The 15,531-nt window shown below is 41.1% G+C and overlaps 2 protein-coding genes across 2 annotated transcripts; one reads left to right on the top strand and one right to left on the bottom strand.

Moving 5' to 3' along the window:
* The first annotated feature begins 6,289 nt into the window (after positions 1-6,289).
* LOC133721079 (cyclin-dependent kinase B1-1-like) lies at positions 6,290-8,820 on the top strand. The gene is made up of 5 exons (XM_062147595.1): positions 6,290-7,031; positions 7,145-7,214; positions 7,365-7,479; positions 7,556-7,655; positions 8,453-8,820. Exons 1-4 carry the CDS (start codon positions 6,398-6,400, stop codon positions 7,628-7,630), a joined length of 894 nt encoding a protein of 297 aa, XP_062003579.1. The 5' UTR covers positions 6,290-6,397; the 3' UTR covers positions 7,631-7,655; positions 8,453-8,820.
* A 5,168-nt stretch (positions 8,821-13,988) lies between these two features.
* LOC133722743 (uncharacterized) lies at positions 13,989-15,326 on the bottom strand. Its single transcript, XM_062149615.1, has 2 exons — positions 14,514-15,326; positions 13,989-14,342 (listed from the first exon to the last, which is right to left on the bottom strand). Exons 1-2 carry the CDS (start codon positions 15,324-15,326, stop codon positions 13,989-13,991), a joined length of 1,167 nt encoding a protein of 388 aa, XP_062005599.1.
* Positions 15,327-15,531: the final 205 nt, after the last annotated feature.

Consider the following 15,531-nt stretch of genomic DNA (forward strand, 5'->3'; position numbering starts at 1 on the left):
CGAGATGTTGGGTAGTGAATGCCTAGTTGTCTATGTGCTCTCTAACTTGGGGGTTAAGAAAGTTGGAACACTCCCTCTCGCTCTAATCTAGAACAGTTGAATCTCAGGCTTCAGCTCCTTTTGGTTTTGATCTTCCATCAGTGGCTGACAACACTAAGAGTGCGTGGTCAAACGTCTAAGAGCTGCCCCACAACACCTTACTCCTATCTGCATCCACTATAAATGAGAAAACCAAACGATCCGACTTTTCCCATTGGAAATTTAAGAGATTCCCTTTTATCAACCGGATCGTCTTCATGGTCTTCTTAAAAGGTTCAAACTTGTAGGTCTTTACTCGTCTACAACATCCATACTAACCAGAAATGTATAGCATCGACCGCCAAAGGGTTCTCAATCTGAATAACATTCAGATCCTCATCCTCTGTCAGCGCTATGCTATGTGGCACGGCACTATGCCAAAATCTGCATCAGACTACACTTTTTAGACAACGAAAAAAAATTTGCCGTTGTGTGTGTTGATTGAAACTGCTTCATACAACAGGTTTAGTGAGATTCGGTTGTATAAGGACGTCTGAAATCAGAATTTTTTTTGGTGCAAGATTATTGTACAACAGTTATAAGGATTTGTCTGTTGTCTGAATGAAAAAAATTTCCCTCCACCTTGCTCAAATTTGGGTCGAAATTTTGACTCATCTTGTACAATAGTATAGTTGTTTATGTTGTATGAGCAAAATATCATACAACACATTTTTTTTTGTTTGCGTTGTGCAAGTTTGGAAGAAATTAGATGTTCCCAAAATGAGTCTTTAGCTCCAAAACGGCCAAGTTTTAGGTGAAATGCAGGGTACATGATTGTAAGATCCTACAACGGAATGACCTATTTTCGTTGTGTGAATTGAGTTTGTGAGTTTGTGATTCGCACTAGGCGGGAGAAATGAGTTTGTAATTCGCACTAGGCGGGAGATTTGCTTGCTGGGTTCAGAAACTGAAGTTTCAAGTGTAGACTATCAGACAACCAAAATTATTTATGCGTTGTCTGAATTGATTATACAAAATAAAAAACTAGACTTAATGCACATTATCTCCCACTTAGCCGTTTTCAACACTTAGATAGTCTTCGAGAAAAACAGCAAAACCCATCTTCTTCTTCTCAAAGTAGAACCCGTCTTCTTCTCTTAAGAATTGAACCCATCTTCTTCTCGTGAAGAATTGAACCCATCTTATTCTCAAAACTCATCTTCTCCAAACACCATCTTCTGAAAACACTCGAGTGGGGTTCGATCTACTCAATCAGGGTTTTCAATTTGGAGATTTGAAGGAGGAGAAGGGGGTGTGGTCTCTCCGATACATTAATCGATAAATCCAGTGAGTCAATTTTGATGTTTTAGATTAGGGTTGGTTCGATTTGTCTTGTCCATTGGTGCCCTTCACCCCCCCCCCCTCTTTTTATTACTCCTATTTCAATTTGATTAGTCACACGCAACGAAGCTCTACATGAACAAATAAATCTGGGATTTTGAGCAACAAATCCCGGTTTCCGACACTACCCATGATGTTATTCTTAGGTTGGATGGTGATTGCCTCACACATGGTGTCTTGCGCCTCCCGTATCATCTTCTCGAACGGCGCCCAGATAGAGGTCGGCGACGACAACTCGCGAATGAAAGACTCGAGCTTTTCCGTCTCTAGGATCTCTTTCTCAATGACGGCGCATCGCGGAGTGAGGGAAGGGGCGTTCGTCATCATCGGTGACAAGTCATGTGACCAAGTACTCTACTCTCTTCAGTTCATTTAGCCCCATTCTGGTTTAAGACTCGTAATGCTATACAGTAAGTTATGCTCACACACAAGCTCTAAATTTCGTTAATTTTGATTTCTCTGGTTACTAATTAGAAACTATTTTTGGTATGTTGAATCAGGATACTAGATAAGACTATTTCAAATTTAGAGATGGAATTAGCTGCTGCAAGGGCAACACAAGAGTCTATATGTAGTGGCTCCTTCATCAGGTGACTCGAAAACTGACTCATATACAGAACTGCACCCTTCTATATCATCTTAAATCTCTCTTTTTTGTAGTCTTACTTTGGGTTGTGGGACTTAATCTGCAATTGAATATGACAGAGTAGTAGTAGGACCTGGTGTGGAAGTCCATGGTTAGATAATCTCAAAATTGTAAACATGATATGAACCCTTCTCAACAAGTACGTTGTTTGTGCATTCCCTCTCCTGCCAAACCAAATGTTTTGTTGTCTAAGAGTTTCTAAGTTGTACACCTTTACATGAGTATCCTCACAAAGCTAGCCCTTTTACATTGTCCAAACCCACACAAAGACAGAAAGCATATAGGAATTAGAAATTTATATATCATAATACTGAATATATTAACTTACATTTAACTTTTTCATTTTACTTGTCTGTTTTTTTTCGATAAAAGGATAGCTTCATTAACTAAAGGCCAGAAGGCACATACATCAGATGCTGTCTCATACCTAAAATCTAGATGGCACAAGTCGCCAAGCAAAAGACAAGTACCTTCACTGTTAACACATATGCTCACTTATTGAGCCTAGAATACAAGAAATCAAATTCTCACTACTAACCCCTTTTGAAAAGAAAACCTAGTCGCCTAGAGACCTCAATTGGTGTACAACTAAGTAGACTGAGAAGAAAGTAATGATGAACCCAATTTCTAGTAGTAGGCAAAGGAACCAGGAAAGTCTAAAGCTTTCCTTTGCCCTTATCTCTAGGGTTAGAGCCTGAAGCACCGGCTGCAGGGTAGGTGAATCTCAGAGGGGCTGCTCCGGCCTTCTTCCCAGAGCGTTGGCTCTTATTCCTGCTGCCCAGTGGCCTACCCATCTTCTTCTTGAGAGTGACAAGAGGAAAATCATGGTCGTCACCAACCAAACCCAAAGCATCAGCCTGCAAAGTTGGAATTTTACCACCCAAAATGGTCTTGAACTTCTTCGGAGAGGGTCACAACCTCCATTCCTATCCCTTTTCTTTGAAGCCACGACATCTTGTTGCATATCCTGCACCAAGGTTGCAGCTGCACTTGTACCAGAACCATTTGCCCCATTATGGGCCAAAAAAGAACTCAAGGGCTGCTCCAAAGCATGCTCCGTCCCCGAAGTTATATGCTCGCTATTACCATCAGCCGGATCTGAAACAGGAGACGACCCGGAAGGAGAAGTAGAGGGAGGGTTAGGGCATTCAACAAGACGAAAGGTTGGGTTCTTCTTTTTGGGGATAGATGAGGAAGCAGTGAAGAATTCACGCTTATTCTGAGTCGAAAAAGAAAACGACCCTCCTGAGGTTGACGGCCCTGGAAAGTTCAAAACCCTAGATGACGGAAGTGGAGTATGCGGCTCCTCACATGCAATCCCAGCATGCGTGACCAATCCACACTGTGAACATCTCCCTTTCAGATGTTCAAATTGAAATTGAAGCACCGGTTCGACGCCGACATCCAAGAAAATCTTCCGCTCAAGCAAGAATGGTTTGGAGATATCATGGGTGAAGAAGATCCGAATCCCACCCTTCTTGAACCTTCTTATCATAGTCTAAGAAACCACCCAAGAGATTATCGATAAGAGTAAAATTCTCAGGTTCTTCATACAAAGGAGGAATCCCCAACACCCTAACCCAAACACGTAGATGCTTGAATTGGGCTTCATGCAGGGGCTTCACCCCATCATAAATCTCAAAACACACAGGAGCTCTATCAAAAGACCAAACTCCTCCACGTAGGATCTTGTTCCGATCACGAAGCGATTCAAAGGAGAACAAGAAGACATCGCCCGCCTTTTCCTGGACCCTAAAATCCTTATCCACCATCCAAGTACGGTGGAAGTGAGCCTTGAAAGCTTTGGGATCCACCGGCTTGCGGGTCAGAGGCTTGCCAAGTAGAAAAGACTGAGATGACTTGCGCACCGGACCACCACCAATCTTACCCAGATCCGGGGCGCTACCAGCCGAAGCAATAGCGAGAGAAGCAGCAAAACTTGCTGTGACAGCATCAATGGAGGCCATGGAGGGATGAAGAGGCAAGGAAGAGATAGCAAGGCTAGGGCGCCGTAGAGAAAAAAACTAGGGTGAGAGGAAAACTCTCCTAGGGTTTACTGTTGGATTGCTTTTGTATTACTTTGTTGTTTTTTTTTTCATTTTACTTGTCTATTGAAACTATAACTTTTTGTTTTTGTTTGTGTAGTTTCTGTATGGTTGGGTTATATTTGCTGAATATGCAAGGTAGAGATGATTCTAATCTGAGAACCAACAGTTGGAAAACATATATATTAAGATTGTCTGTGTTTAAGAGAACATGAAAGAACCCTTTCATTTAGTGGAACATGAAGAACTTGTACTGATCTATTCTTAAATATTTATTCCAACTTTCCCATGATTTTGTTTCTTTTATCTTTAAAAAAAAAAAAAAATTAGGCAATTGCATTGTTATGGTTCAGGATATGAAATTAGTATCTTACCTTGTTATTTGGGTCTAATCTTTGTCAACGATTTTTATTGAAAACTTATATTACTGATGAATTGATACTTTCAAGAGTGATTCTCTAAATATCCTTCAGTTCATATTGATAATTTGTATTTCTTCTCACCACAGTTAATGTTTGAACCCAAAATGAGCATTTTGGCCTGACAAGGCGTGTCTTGGAGAAATTGAGCAAATATCAGTGGCTCAAGCTATATATTGTCGACAAGTTCGAGATATATTATTTAGAGGCTAAATAAAGCCTACATGCAGAATTATGGAAGATTATGCGAGCTGCAAGAAAAGGAAATGATGGAAGCATGGAAATGAAAAGTCAACTTTAGCACATTTTCCTACTTCGGCTAGGAGAAACCGAGCTAAACAAGGAAGGAGGGGCGGCAGACTAACCAAACCAAATCCAAATGAGCTAAAACTTTCCAGATTCATTCTAGACATCCCAATGATCATTTATTATGAATAGTGCAAGAGCTAGTTTGGAGTGGAAAACCTCCATTTCCTTGGTCCAGTTTTCTGAAAGACAAAACTGGAAAACCGGACCTGCAAGGAGTCCAGCAGCGTTTCCGGCCCAACCACATGGAAGTAAGCTCTGAAATTTTACCAGAATGATCTACACTCATGATGGATCATTTGATATGAAAAAGTCGAAGGCCCATTCTGAATTCTTGGTGGAGATATAATTGAAGGAATAAAGGAGCAGAAAGTGACTCAAAACCACTCCAAAACTCATCATTTTCATCTCCATTTAGTGCTCCATTATCTCCATTAGTGCTCCATTATGATTTGTTTAAGGCCAACCACTTTGGCATGGTAGCCTATATATAGAGGCTACAATGAAACAACACAACACACAATTCATCAACAACAATCTCTACAATTCTCCAAGCCTCTCCAGAGCAACCCCTCTCTTTCTCTTACCGGTGATCACACTCCAGTCCTAGTCTCCTCAGGAGCCGACTGTCAGTGCCACCAAACCCTCTGTCAAAGTGCTTCGGTCTTAGTCTCCTCGGGAGCTGACTGGAATACCACGACCACAATGGTTACGGAACCAGCCAAGCAAGGGTAACGCCCTCACAAAACAGCTAAGCTAAAGTCACGCTTTGACAAGTTCTCTCTACTTCCCAGTGATTTCGCTCTGCTCAACCTACAACGTTGAGTATCGACTTGGTGACACAAGACAAAGTCCTCACGACGAGGCACAAAGAATCCCGCGACGAGGTTGGTGCTCTCCTCGTCCACAATCGCTAGAAAGAAGTCAGGTCAAGGGACACCCCCGACGACCGCACCCGAACGGTGCTGGCACGCCCGCGCAGAAAAGAGACTGTTGACCAGCTGCAACAAAACTGGAGCCAAACAACTTCAATTATTTATTTATTTTTTGGGAGAGTCTTTGCTCCCGAAAACCCGGCCCAAAAAAAGGGGCCGGTCCTAACTCGGTCCCAGAACTTTAAACACACAGTTTGAGCTCGGCCCGAAAAATTTCGATTCAGCTCGGACCTTCCAAATTTTGCACGAGCCAGGCTCGAATTTTCAGAATACGGTTAACCGACATTTTAACTAATCAATTATAATAAATTAGATCGGATTTTACCGTTTTTACTTTTGCAATAACTCGACGTGGCATGAGTGTAAAAGGGTTTAAGATTCATATTTCTTATGTAAGGGCTAAAATGATGTGAAAGAAAGTTAGAAAAAAAAAATTGTTATTTTTACATTTTTAGAAACTACCTACCCCAGTTGAAACGCTGATTGGGGCTATCACCGACCCCCCCCCTCTATCGCCCAAAACCTAGTATTTAATGACCCTCTCCTACACCCAAAACCCTCTCTTGCCCCCAAAACCTAATATCTCATTTCTATCATAATCCCTTCAATCTTCGATTCTCTGCGTTTATGGAGCTCGATCGATTCATATTCAATCGAGTCTATAAGAAGGGGTTTGAGGCTCTCGATGGTGAGACTGGAGACGTTGTATTCGTCAGGAGAGTCGTGAGGTCGATATTGAGGCAAGAAGCGGAAGAAGCAGAAGAAGCTGAAGAAGCAGAAGAAGCACATTTGACCCATGCTGAGGCCTCCCGTGGTGCCACTGTTCTCAGAAGCTTGCCGGAGCACAACAACGTGATATCCTTGGTCGCGAGCGGCGATGTAGGTCCTGATTTCTATTGGGTTGTCGATTTCTTCGACGTGGATCTGTGCAGTTTGATCTACGAACCTGGTGGTCACCACGTTAACATGCCGCGTATTCGCTTCATCATGCGTGCTTTGCTGCTGGGGGTGGATCATCTCCATAGGCATGGAGTAGTCCACCGCGATTTGAAGCCTATGCACGTGTTTGTGAATCGGGCCACGGCTCAGGTGAAGATCGGAGGCTTTGAGCGGGCCAGACGTACCGCCGTTCCACCAGCCCCCCTCCCGGAAGACGGTTACTCGCGACGCACCAGCACATGGTACAGGGCACCTGAGACGTTGATGAGTTCTACATTCGATGGGCCAGGGATGGATATCTGGGCACTCGGGTGCATTCTAGGTAAACCTAATTTCTAATTTAGTTCAAGCTTTTTGATAACATGCTAAAACCTAATCCCAAAGTCAAGCTTTTTGATAACATGTTAAAACCTAATCCCAAAGTCAATTGTGCAGCTGAAATGGTACTTGGCCGTGCCATGTTTATGGGAAATTCGGAGCTCCACCAACTCTACATCATCTACCGGTAAGTTGTGGTAACCTGAATGAGTATCTAGTCTATAAGAAGGTTAATGTACTCGAAGTGATCTCTGCCTTATCTCTTCTGTTTTGTACTCCTACTCTGTTAACTGATAGGGTCTAGTCCTGTTATTTGCCTAATGTTATCTGTTAATAGTCATCTAGGAATTCCCAAGGAAGAGTGGCCAGCTCTGTTACCTGATTGGCATCCACGAGTCCCCGAACTGAATTTGATGGATCTCTTCCCACCAGAAGTCTTGCCACTCCTCTTGGTGATTATACTCAACCCTAGCTTTTTCATATTGGATCTATGTGAACTTTATGGTCTAATGTTTCATTATTTGACAGCGGATGCTCAGCATCAATCCAGCCAACAGGATTTCTGCTCGACAGTGCCTGCATGATCCGTTCTTTTCCCCATAATGAATAGGAGCATCAACCCTGATAGGTAATGGTTTTGATTGTTCTGTTTTTGGCTTAGACAATATTGAAAGAGATTGTTTAACCTATACTTTGCATTATAATTATCAAATGATGAACAACTTGTATCTGTATGTTGTTGTTGCATTTCAATCATAATATGTTAATACTGTTTTCTCAACTGTGTACTTATATATAGTATACCTGAAAAAATAATCATAGAGCAACTCTTATATTCATATACCGGCAATATATTAATTTTAGTGCGAGAACCATTGTCTTAGAAATATGAATAAATGTCTGGAGTGTGTTTATCTTAGCTTCTTTTTTGAGATGAATGAGTCAGTGTGTGTATTGTTTCCCTTAGATGCTGAAACAAGTAGGCTGTTTTCATTGAAATTAGATTATCACGGGTACTCTAGATTTTTGTCATTTTACTCCGATGCCATAGTGATAGTAACTTGTACAATGAAAGGCAATTCCTGGAAAGTATCCAGATTACCAGTGATAGTCTAGATTGTTGTGGTTTTACTCAAAGCCAAAGCTACAGTAACTTGTATTACAAAATCAATGGCAATTCCTGGGTATGAGCTGAAATAACTTAGTCTTCTTGTGATACAGATTATTTATATTTCACTTGTAAACCAGATACATTACGGTTGTTTTGGTACGCGAAGAATTCAGAATGTTTGTATATTGTATTTTTATGTGTGTTTTTTGAAGGTTATGAAGTGTTTGATCTGGTAATCTAGTATTATTGTCATATTATAATACCTTTTCGTAGTAGAACTTTTACTAATGTGGTTTTCATTTTATTTAATTCAGGAGGAAGCTATGATCTCCGAGTTGCACAGAATTCAGTGTCTTTCAAAAGTGGCTTGTTGTCTCCCAGTAAATTTAGTTCTCTGCTATAAAAATCTAAGACATTTGTCATGTTAGACTATTTTGTTGTGGTACTTATCTGTGTAGTTCTGTTAGTTCTAGTCTGGATGAGAGTTCGAGTCATGGATGATGCATTTTTCCTACTGCTATTCATCCAGTTGAAGTATTCTTATAAACACCTCTGGAATGAGATTAGTTACTTAGTTTGTCCGTTTACTTTGATGGCAATGCTAGCAACTTTGGTTTGCAATGCAGGCACAGTTTCGAGATTTCTTTAAATATATATATTTCCATTTATGGTTTTGTCTGTTTTTGACAAGTCTTCCTCATTTGTGTGGTTTTTTGGGTATTTACCAATGACCATTGCAATCGAACCTTCAAGTGTTCTTATTTGACTACAGTATCTAACAATTTCACATATATCAAGTTGTGAAGTTGGGTTTCGAACTGGAACTCTTGTTGACAATATTGTCTATTGCACATTATGATGGATGAATGTGTTTCGTTCTTTTAGAACCAATGTGTTGTGTTTGACAGTACTGAAAAGCTTCTCTGGCACAGGCCCTTGAAGTGATCTGAATTCCATAACCCTGAAAAAATAGCTCCATGCCATGTACTCACATAATAGAGAGAATTCATTCCAGGAATTCTGGCTTCCAATTATGTCACCAGAATTCTATTCTTATGTCCAACAACTGTGCTCTTTAAAGAGGTAATGGCCTAGTAAACCTGGTTAAAGATGGTCACATTCAAGTCCATTTTTTAGTCTTTTGAGGTTTTATTTTTCTTCTTTTATAAAAGAGGATCAAATGATTTCACTCCTACTCCCATGGTGACTCGAACCCAGGACTTGGGTCCTAGGTAGTGGGCGCTCTAACCACTGAGTTAACACCACTTCGTCAAATAGTCTTTTGAGTTTGCCTAAAAAGAGATGTTGGTCTTAAGTAGAAACCTGCATTATCAAAAACATTTGCACCAAAATATTGATCATAACATCTGTTATAAAATATCTATTCGCATTAGTTCCATGTCAATCGTATTACCATAAGAGATGAGATCAATGATTTGATTATACGTCTAATATTACTCAAAATTTATAAGCACACAATTAAAGCACCCTGTTTCATGTGGAACGACGAAAGCTAAGAGCAACTCCAACAATTTCCCCAAATTTTAATTTTTCTCTATTTTAGGGAAAAATGAACATCTTTTGCTCCAACATATTCATTATAACTATCTCCATTTTAGGGATAATGAGTAAAGAGAAAACCAAATTCCTTAAATTTACAGCATTCTCTAAAATTTTAAGGAAGAATTATCGAGATTGCTGTAAAAATAGGGAAGCTGTTGGAGTTAGAGAAGAAAAAGAGACTAAAACTTTGACTTTTGCTTCCCTATGATATAAAAATTATAGGGAAGTTGTTGGAGTTGCTCTAAGAGCAAGTTCACCGGGCTCTGTTGTTTGGCTCCAATTTCGCTGCAGCTGGTCAACAGTCTCTTTTCTGCGCGGGCGTGCCAGCACCGTTCGGGTGCGGTCGTCGGGGGTGTCCCTTGACCTGACTTCTATCAAGCGATTGTAGACGAGGAGAGCACCAACCTCGTCGCGGGATTCTTTATGCCTCGTGGTGAGGACTTTGCTGTAGTTTCTTCTTGTTCACACAATCGATACTCAATATTGTAGATTGAGCAGAGCGACATCACCGAGAAGTGTTGAGATCTTGCTAAAGCGTGATTTTAGCTTGGCTGGGTTGCTAGGGCGTTACCCTTGCTTGGCTGGTTCTGTAACAGTTGTGGTCGCGGCACTACCGTCGGCTCCCGAGGAGACTAGGACCGAAGCACGTTGACAGAGGGTTTGGTGGCACTGAAAGTCGGCTTCCGAGAAGACTAGGACTAGGAGTGTGATCACCGATAAGAGAAAGAGAAGGAGAGGAGTTGCTCTTAGAGAGGTTTGCTCTAGAGAGAACTTAGATCATCTTAGAGATGTTTTGAATTGTGTGAATTGGTCTTTTGTGGTGTTTTTTGGTCGTGGTACTACAATCGGCTCCCAAGGAGACTAGGACCGAAGTACGTTGACAGAGGGTTTGGTGGCACTAATAGTCGGCTCCAAATGAGACTAGGACTTAGAGTGTGATCACCGATAAGAGAAGGAGAAAGAGAGGAGTTGCTCTTAGAGAGGTTTGCTCTAGAGAGAACTTAGATCATCTTAGAGATGTTGTTGTTGTGTTGTGAATGTGTTTGAATTGGTCAGATGATACTTGTTGTAGCCTCTATATATAGGCTTCCAAGCAACACTATTTGGCCTTAAACAACTCATAATGGGTTAGGTTTTAGCACTAAACATTAATGGAATGTTAGGTTTGAATACTTAAACACTTAATGGAATTTGTTAGGTTTAAGTCATTTTCTGCTCCCTTATCCTTCAATTTTTATCTCCACTAAGAACTCAGATTCAACCTTCGATTTCTTCATATGAAATGATCCACCATGAATGTAGATTATTGTGGTAAAATTTCAGAATTTATTTCCATGTGGTTGGGCCGGAAATGCTGCTGGACCTCTTACAGGTCCAGTTTTCCAGTTTTGCTTCTGCAGAAAATTGGACTGATTATTTGAAGGCCTTCCACTCAAAGCTAGCTCTGGCACTCTTCATAAGAAATGATTCTTGGGCTGTCTAGAATGGATCTGCAGAGTTTCAGCTCATTTCGAGTTCATTTGGTCAGTCTGCCACCCCTCCTTCCTTGTTTAGCTCGGTTTCTCCTAACCGAAGTAGGAAAATGTGCTATAGTTGACTTTTCATGCTTCCATAGTAGGCTTTATTTAGCCTCTAAATATATATTTCGAACTTGTCGACAATATATATCTTGAGCCACTGACTTTGGCTCAATTTCTCCAAGACACGCCTTGTCAGACCAAAATGCTCATTTTGGGTCCAAACATCTGTTATGCCCGGGCACCACGTCAAAAGCAGGCTTGGGGCAAGATTTTTTCACTATTTATGCTTCCACCGGAGTTGGGGCAAGACCACAGTGGGAGGCCCAGGGCACCATCTCGGGCACCATGGTGACTGAGGCCGTGACCCAGGATGCCACGCTGGCCCAAAAAGAAGAGGAGAGGGGAGACACGCCGACAAGCTGGAGTGGCTCCCAGTCGCTTGTCACGTAGCGCCGACAAGCGTGCAGGAGCGTGCGAGCCAACTTTTTGGCGTGTAGTAGCGTGCGGCTGGAGACGTGACAGGTAGCCGTTGGCTGTAATTGGGAATTTGAATGCAACGGTCCACATATCTGGACCGTTGCTTATGATAATTGAAGGGATCGGACGGTGGATAATTATGGACTTATAATTCCTGGTTTGCAGAGGTAAAAAAAAAAAAAAAAAACTTAATTAGTAACCGTTAGATTACAATGGTAACAAAAAAAATATAATCAAAATTTCCCATAAATACCTCACCTCCTATTTTACTTCTCACACCAAAAAAATCATCTTTCTTCCTCAAATTTTTTTGTTCCTTCTCCTCATAGCTTTCATCTTCCGAAATTTTTTGATTTCAATATGAGCGTACGAGGCAATACGATTGTCGAACCCATAGGAGATCCAAGCATTGACGGGACACGTTGGCAGACTAATGAAGACATTCAATTGTGCAAGTCTTGGAGGGCTGTTAGCCAAGATCCGGCAAAGGGTACGGAACGCAGAAAAGATGATCTATGGATAGAGGTACGCCAACACTATGCCGAAAATTGGGATGGATATGTCCGATCATTGCAAGCTTTTCAAGGGAGGTGGAAAACCTTGAAAGTCGAACTTTTTGCTTGGCAATATTGTGCGTTAAGGCAAGCGAAAAGTTGGTACAAGAGTGGTGCGAATATGATTGATGAGGTATGAATTTGTCGTGTAACACAAATATTAATTTTTATGATTCTTTTAGTGTATATTAAAATTTAATTAGTTGATACATCTTACTTTAAATTATTAGTTGAAATATTTTGTTGATAATTATACTTTAAATTATTAGTTGATATATTAAAATTTAGTTGGTAATTATGCTTCAAATTAGTACTTCATAATCATACTTTAGACTTCAATTTATTTTAATTATACATTATACTCACCTTATACTTAAAGTTAGTAGGTGATGTAGGTGGATTTAATTAGTTTCTTTTTAGTAATGCCACGGGGGCGGAAGGTGGATTTAATTAGTTGATACATTGTACCTCGTTTATATTTGTACTAATAGATTTATATTTTTTTGTTTAAATTAACATAGCGACGTCAAGCACAAGATTTGTGGAGAGTTGCGATGACCAAATCGAAAGGAAAACAAAAAAAAGGTGATTTCATTAGTTTAGAATGTTACGAGATTGTTAAGGGGTTTCAACAATTTGGTGACATTCCAAGCCATTCCTCTTCGGCTGGAGGAACCTCCAGGGGAGGAACTGAACGGATGCACACACAACAATCCGTTCCTGATTCTCATGTCGAGTTGGACAAAGATGCAGATGAGGTAAATGCCGATGCAACTCCCAATCCTTCGGTGAGGCCTCAAGGAAAGAAGGCTGCCAAAGAAGCTATTCGGAAAGGAAAGAAAGCATCTAATGATTCCAGTCCTCTGACAGCCGCTGTGGAGACTATAACAACCAACCAAACATCAATGCTATCTGCCAAGGAGAAATGTGATGAGGAATATGCTCGACATCTCCATAACCAACAACAACGAGATTATATACGCTTGCAAATGGATATTCAAGAGAGGGAATTCAAAATTCAAGAGAGGGAAGAACGTATTATGGAGATTGACACAAGTAAGATGACGCCAACTAAAAAGAAATACTGGCAAAGAAAACAAAAAAAAATTGCGGAGAAAGAAGATGAAGATGCAACCCATGGATCTAACATCCCACAACCACCATTCACCGGTGGATATTATTCACCACCTCCTTTCCCCGGTGGCTATCCACAACCACCATTCCCCGGTGGGTATTATCCACAACCACCATTCCCCGGTGGGTATTATCCACAATCTCATTTCCCCGGTGGTTTTCCACAACCAACATTCACCGGTGGTTTCCCACAACTACCATTCACCGGTGGCTATCCACAACCACCATTCACCAGTTGAGTCTCTTCCCCACCTTTCTCTTGGGGTGAATCCACCAACCCCAACCATATGGATGACCCCTCAAACACAAATTGGATTCCTAATGAAGATGAGAATTAGGAAAATTAGGGAGTTATATATTTTAAATAATTGTATTGTTATGATTCCAATGCTTGGTTTTTCACTTATGTAATATTAGATTGATGAAATGAAAATTTATTTGAATAATACCCTTACAAATGAAAAGCACACATACATAATTAAAAACATAAAAGCTAAATGAAAACCACACAAACATAATTAAAAACATAAAAACTAAATGAAAACCACACAAACATAATTAAAAACATAAAAACTAAATGAAAACACACACAAATAGCAAATCTAGATACGCCTGTTGCCTTGAAATTCCCAAAAGTGCTGAATGAGGTCTTCCTGAAGGTTGGAGTGATTGTGCTCAGATCTAATTTCTTGGTAGCGGTCCATGAATCCGTTGATATTATGACCATCTCTACCAACAGGATCAAAGTCTCTATCGGTTGGTCCCTCCCATACCTCAGCAATCCTGGGCCTCATATTGTTATCTTCTTCATCATCGGACTCCAACTCATCATCGCTGTCTTCAGGTCGTTCATCCTCGACAATCATGTTGTGTAATATAATACAAGTCAACATGATGTATCGGAGGTCTTCTTTATGCCACCCACGAGTAGCTCCTCTAACAATACCAAAGCGTGACTATAATATACCAAAACATCTTTCTACATCCTTCCTATACCCCTCTTGAGCCTTTGCAAACTCGATTTCCTTGGGGCGTGTAGGATTTCTAACTGTTTTCAAGAAAGTCGCTCATCGAGGATAAATACCGTCAGCGAGATAGTACCCTAAACTGTGAAATATGTTATTAACTTGGAATTGGATCTGAGGTGCTCTACCGGCGGTAAGCTCATCAAACAACGGAGACTTTGCCAAGACGTTGAGATCGTTGCATGCCCCGGGCATTCCAAAGAATGCGTGCCAAATCCAGGTATCGTAAGATGCGACTGCTTCCAGGATGATAGTCTGGATCTGTTTCCTACCACTATATTCTCCAGCCCAACCTGTCGGGCAATTCTTCCATTGCCAATGCATACAGTCGATGCTCCCAATCATTCCTGGAAAACCTCTCCTCTCAGCTTTGGCAAGAAGTCGTCTGAGGTCGACAGCAGTAGGAGCGCGGAGGTATTCTGCTAAGTAAAGATCAACAATTCCTCGTGTAAATTGTTGAAAGGCTGCGACGGAGGTGGATTTCGCCATCCGACAATACTCAGCACATTGATCTGCCCCCGCACCGTAAGCAAGCATTCGCAAGGCAGCTGTCATCTTCTGCTCCGGAAGCAGTCCGACTTTGCTGGTAGCATCTGACTTTTGAACAAAGTAACTATCATACTGGCAAAGGTCAGTAAATATATGCTTGAAGAGATTGAGACTCATCCTGTAACGTGTTCGGAACTCCCAATCTTTGAACACTAGCCGGTCGACAAAGTAGTCGGCCAACATATTTTTGCCCCTTTCTTCTCTAAGTCTTTCCTCATTTGGTGCACGACCCGGATGAGAACCGCGCCCTCGGTGTTGGTTTCCAGATTCTTCTGCGACTGCAGCGATGACAATGGCATTGGTGACCATCATCTCTTCATCATCTTCATCCTGAGACCGTCGAATTTGATCCCACAACCTATTCATTGATACGAGGGAAATTGAGGAAATATGTAATGCTAGAGATATGAAAATGGTGAAGGTTTGTTAAGCTCGGATGGTGTGTGTATGTAGTGAAAACATCATGTCTATTTATTGAAAATTTTCATACAGATAAAAGTGTCGGTGGGTTATCACTCACTCATTTCAAAAAAATTGTTGGTGGTGTACATGTGATAAAACTGTTGGTGGA

This window comes from Rosa rugosa, chromosome 7, assembly GCF_958449725.1.
Source record: "Rosa rugosa chromosome 7, drRosRugo1.1, whole genome shotgun sequence".
Taxonomy (NCBI): domain Eukaryota; kingdom Viridiplantae; phylum Streptophyta; class Magnoliopsida; order Rosales; family Rosaceae; genus Rosa; species Rosa rugosa.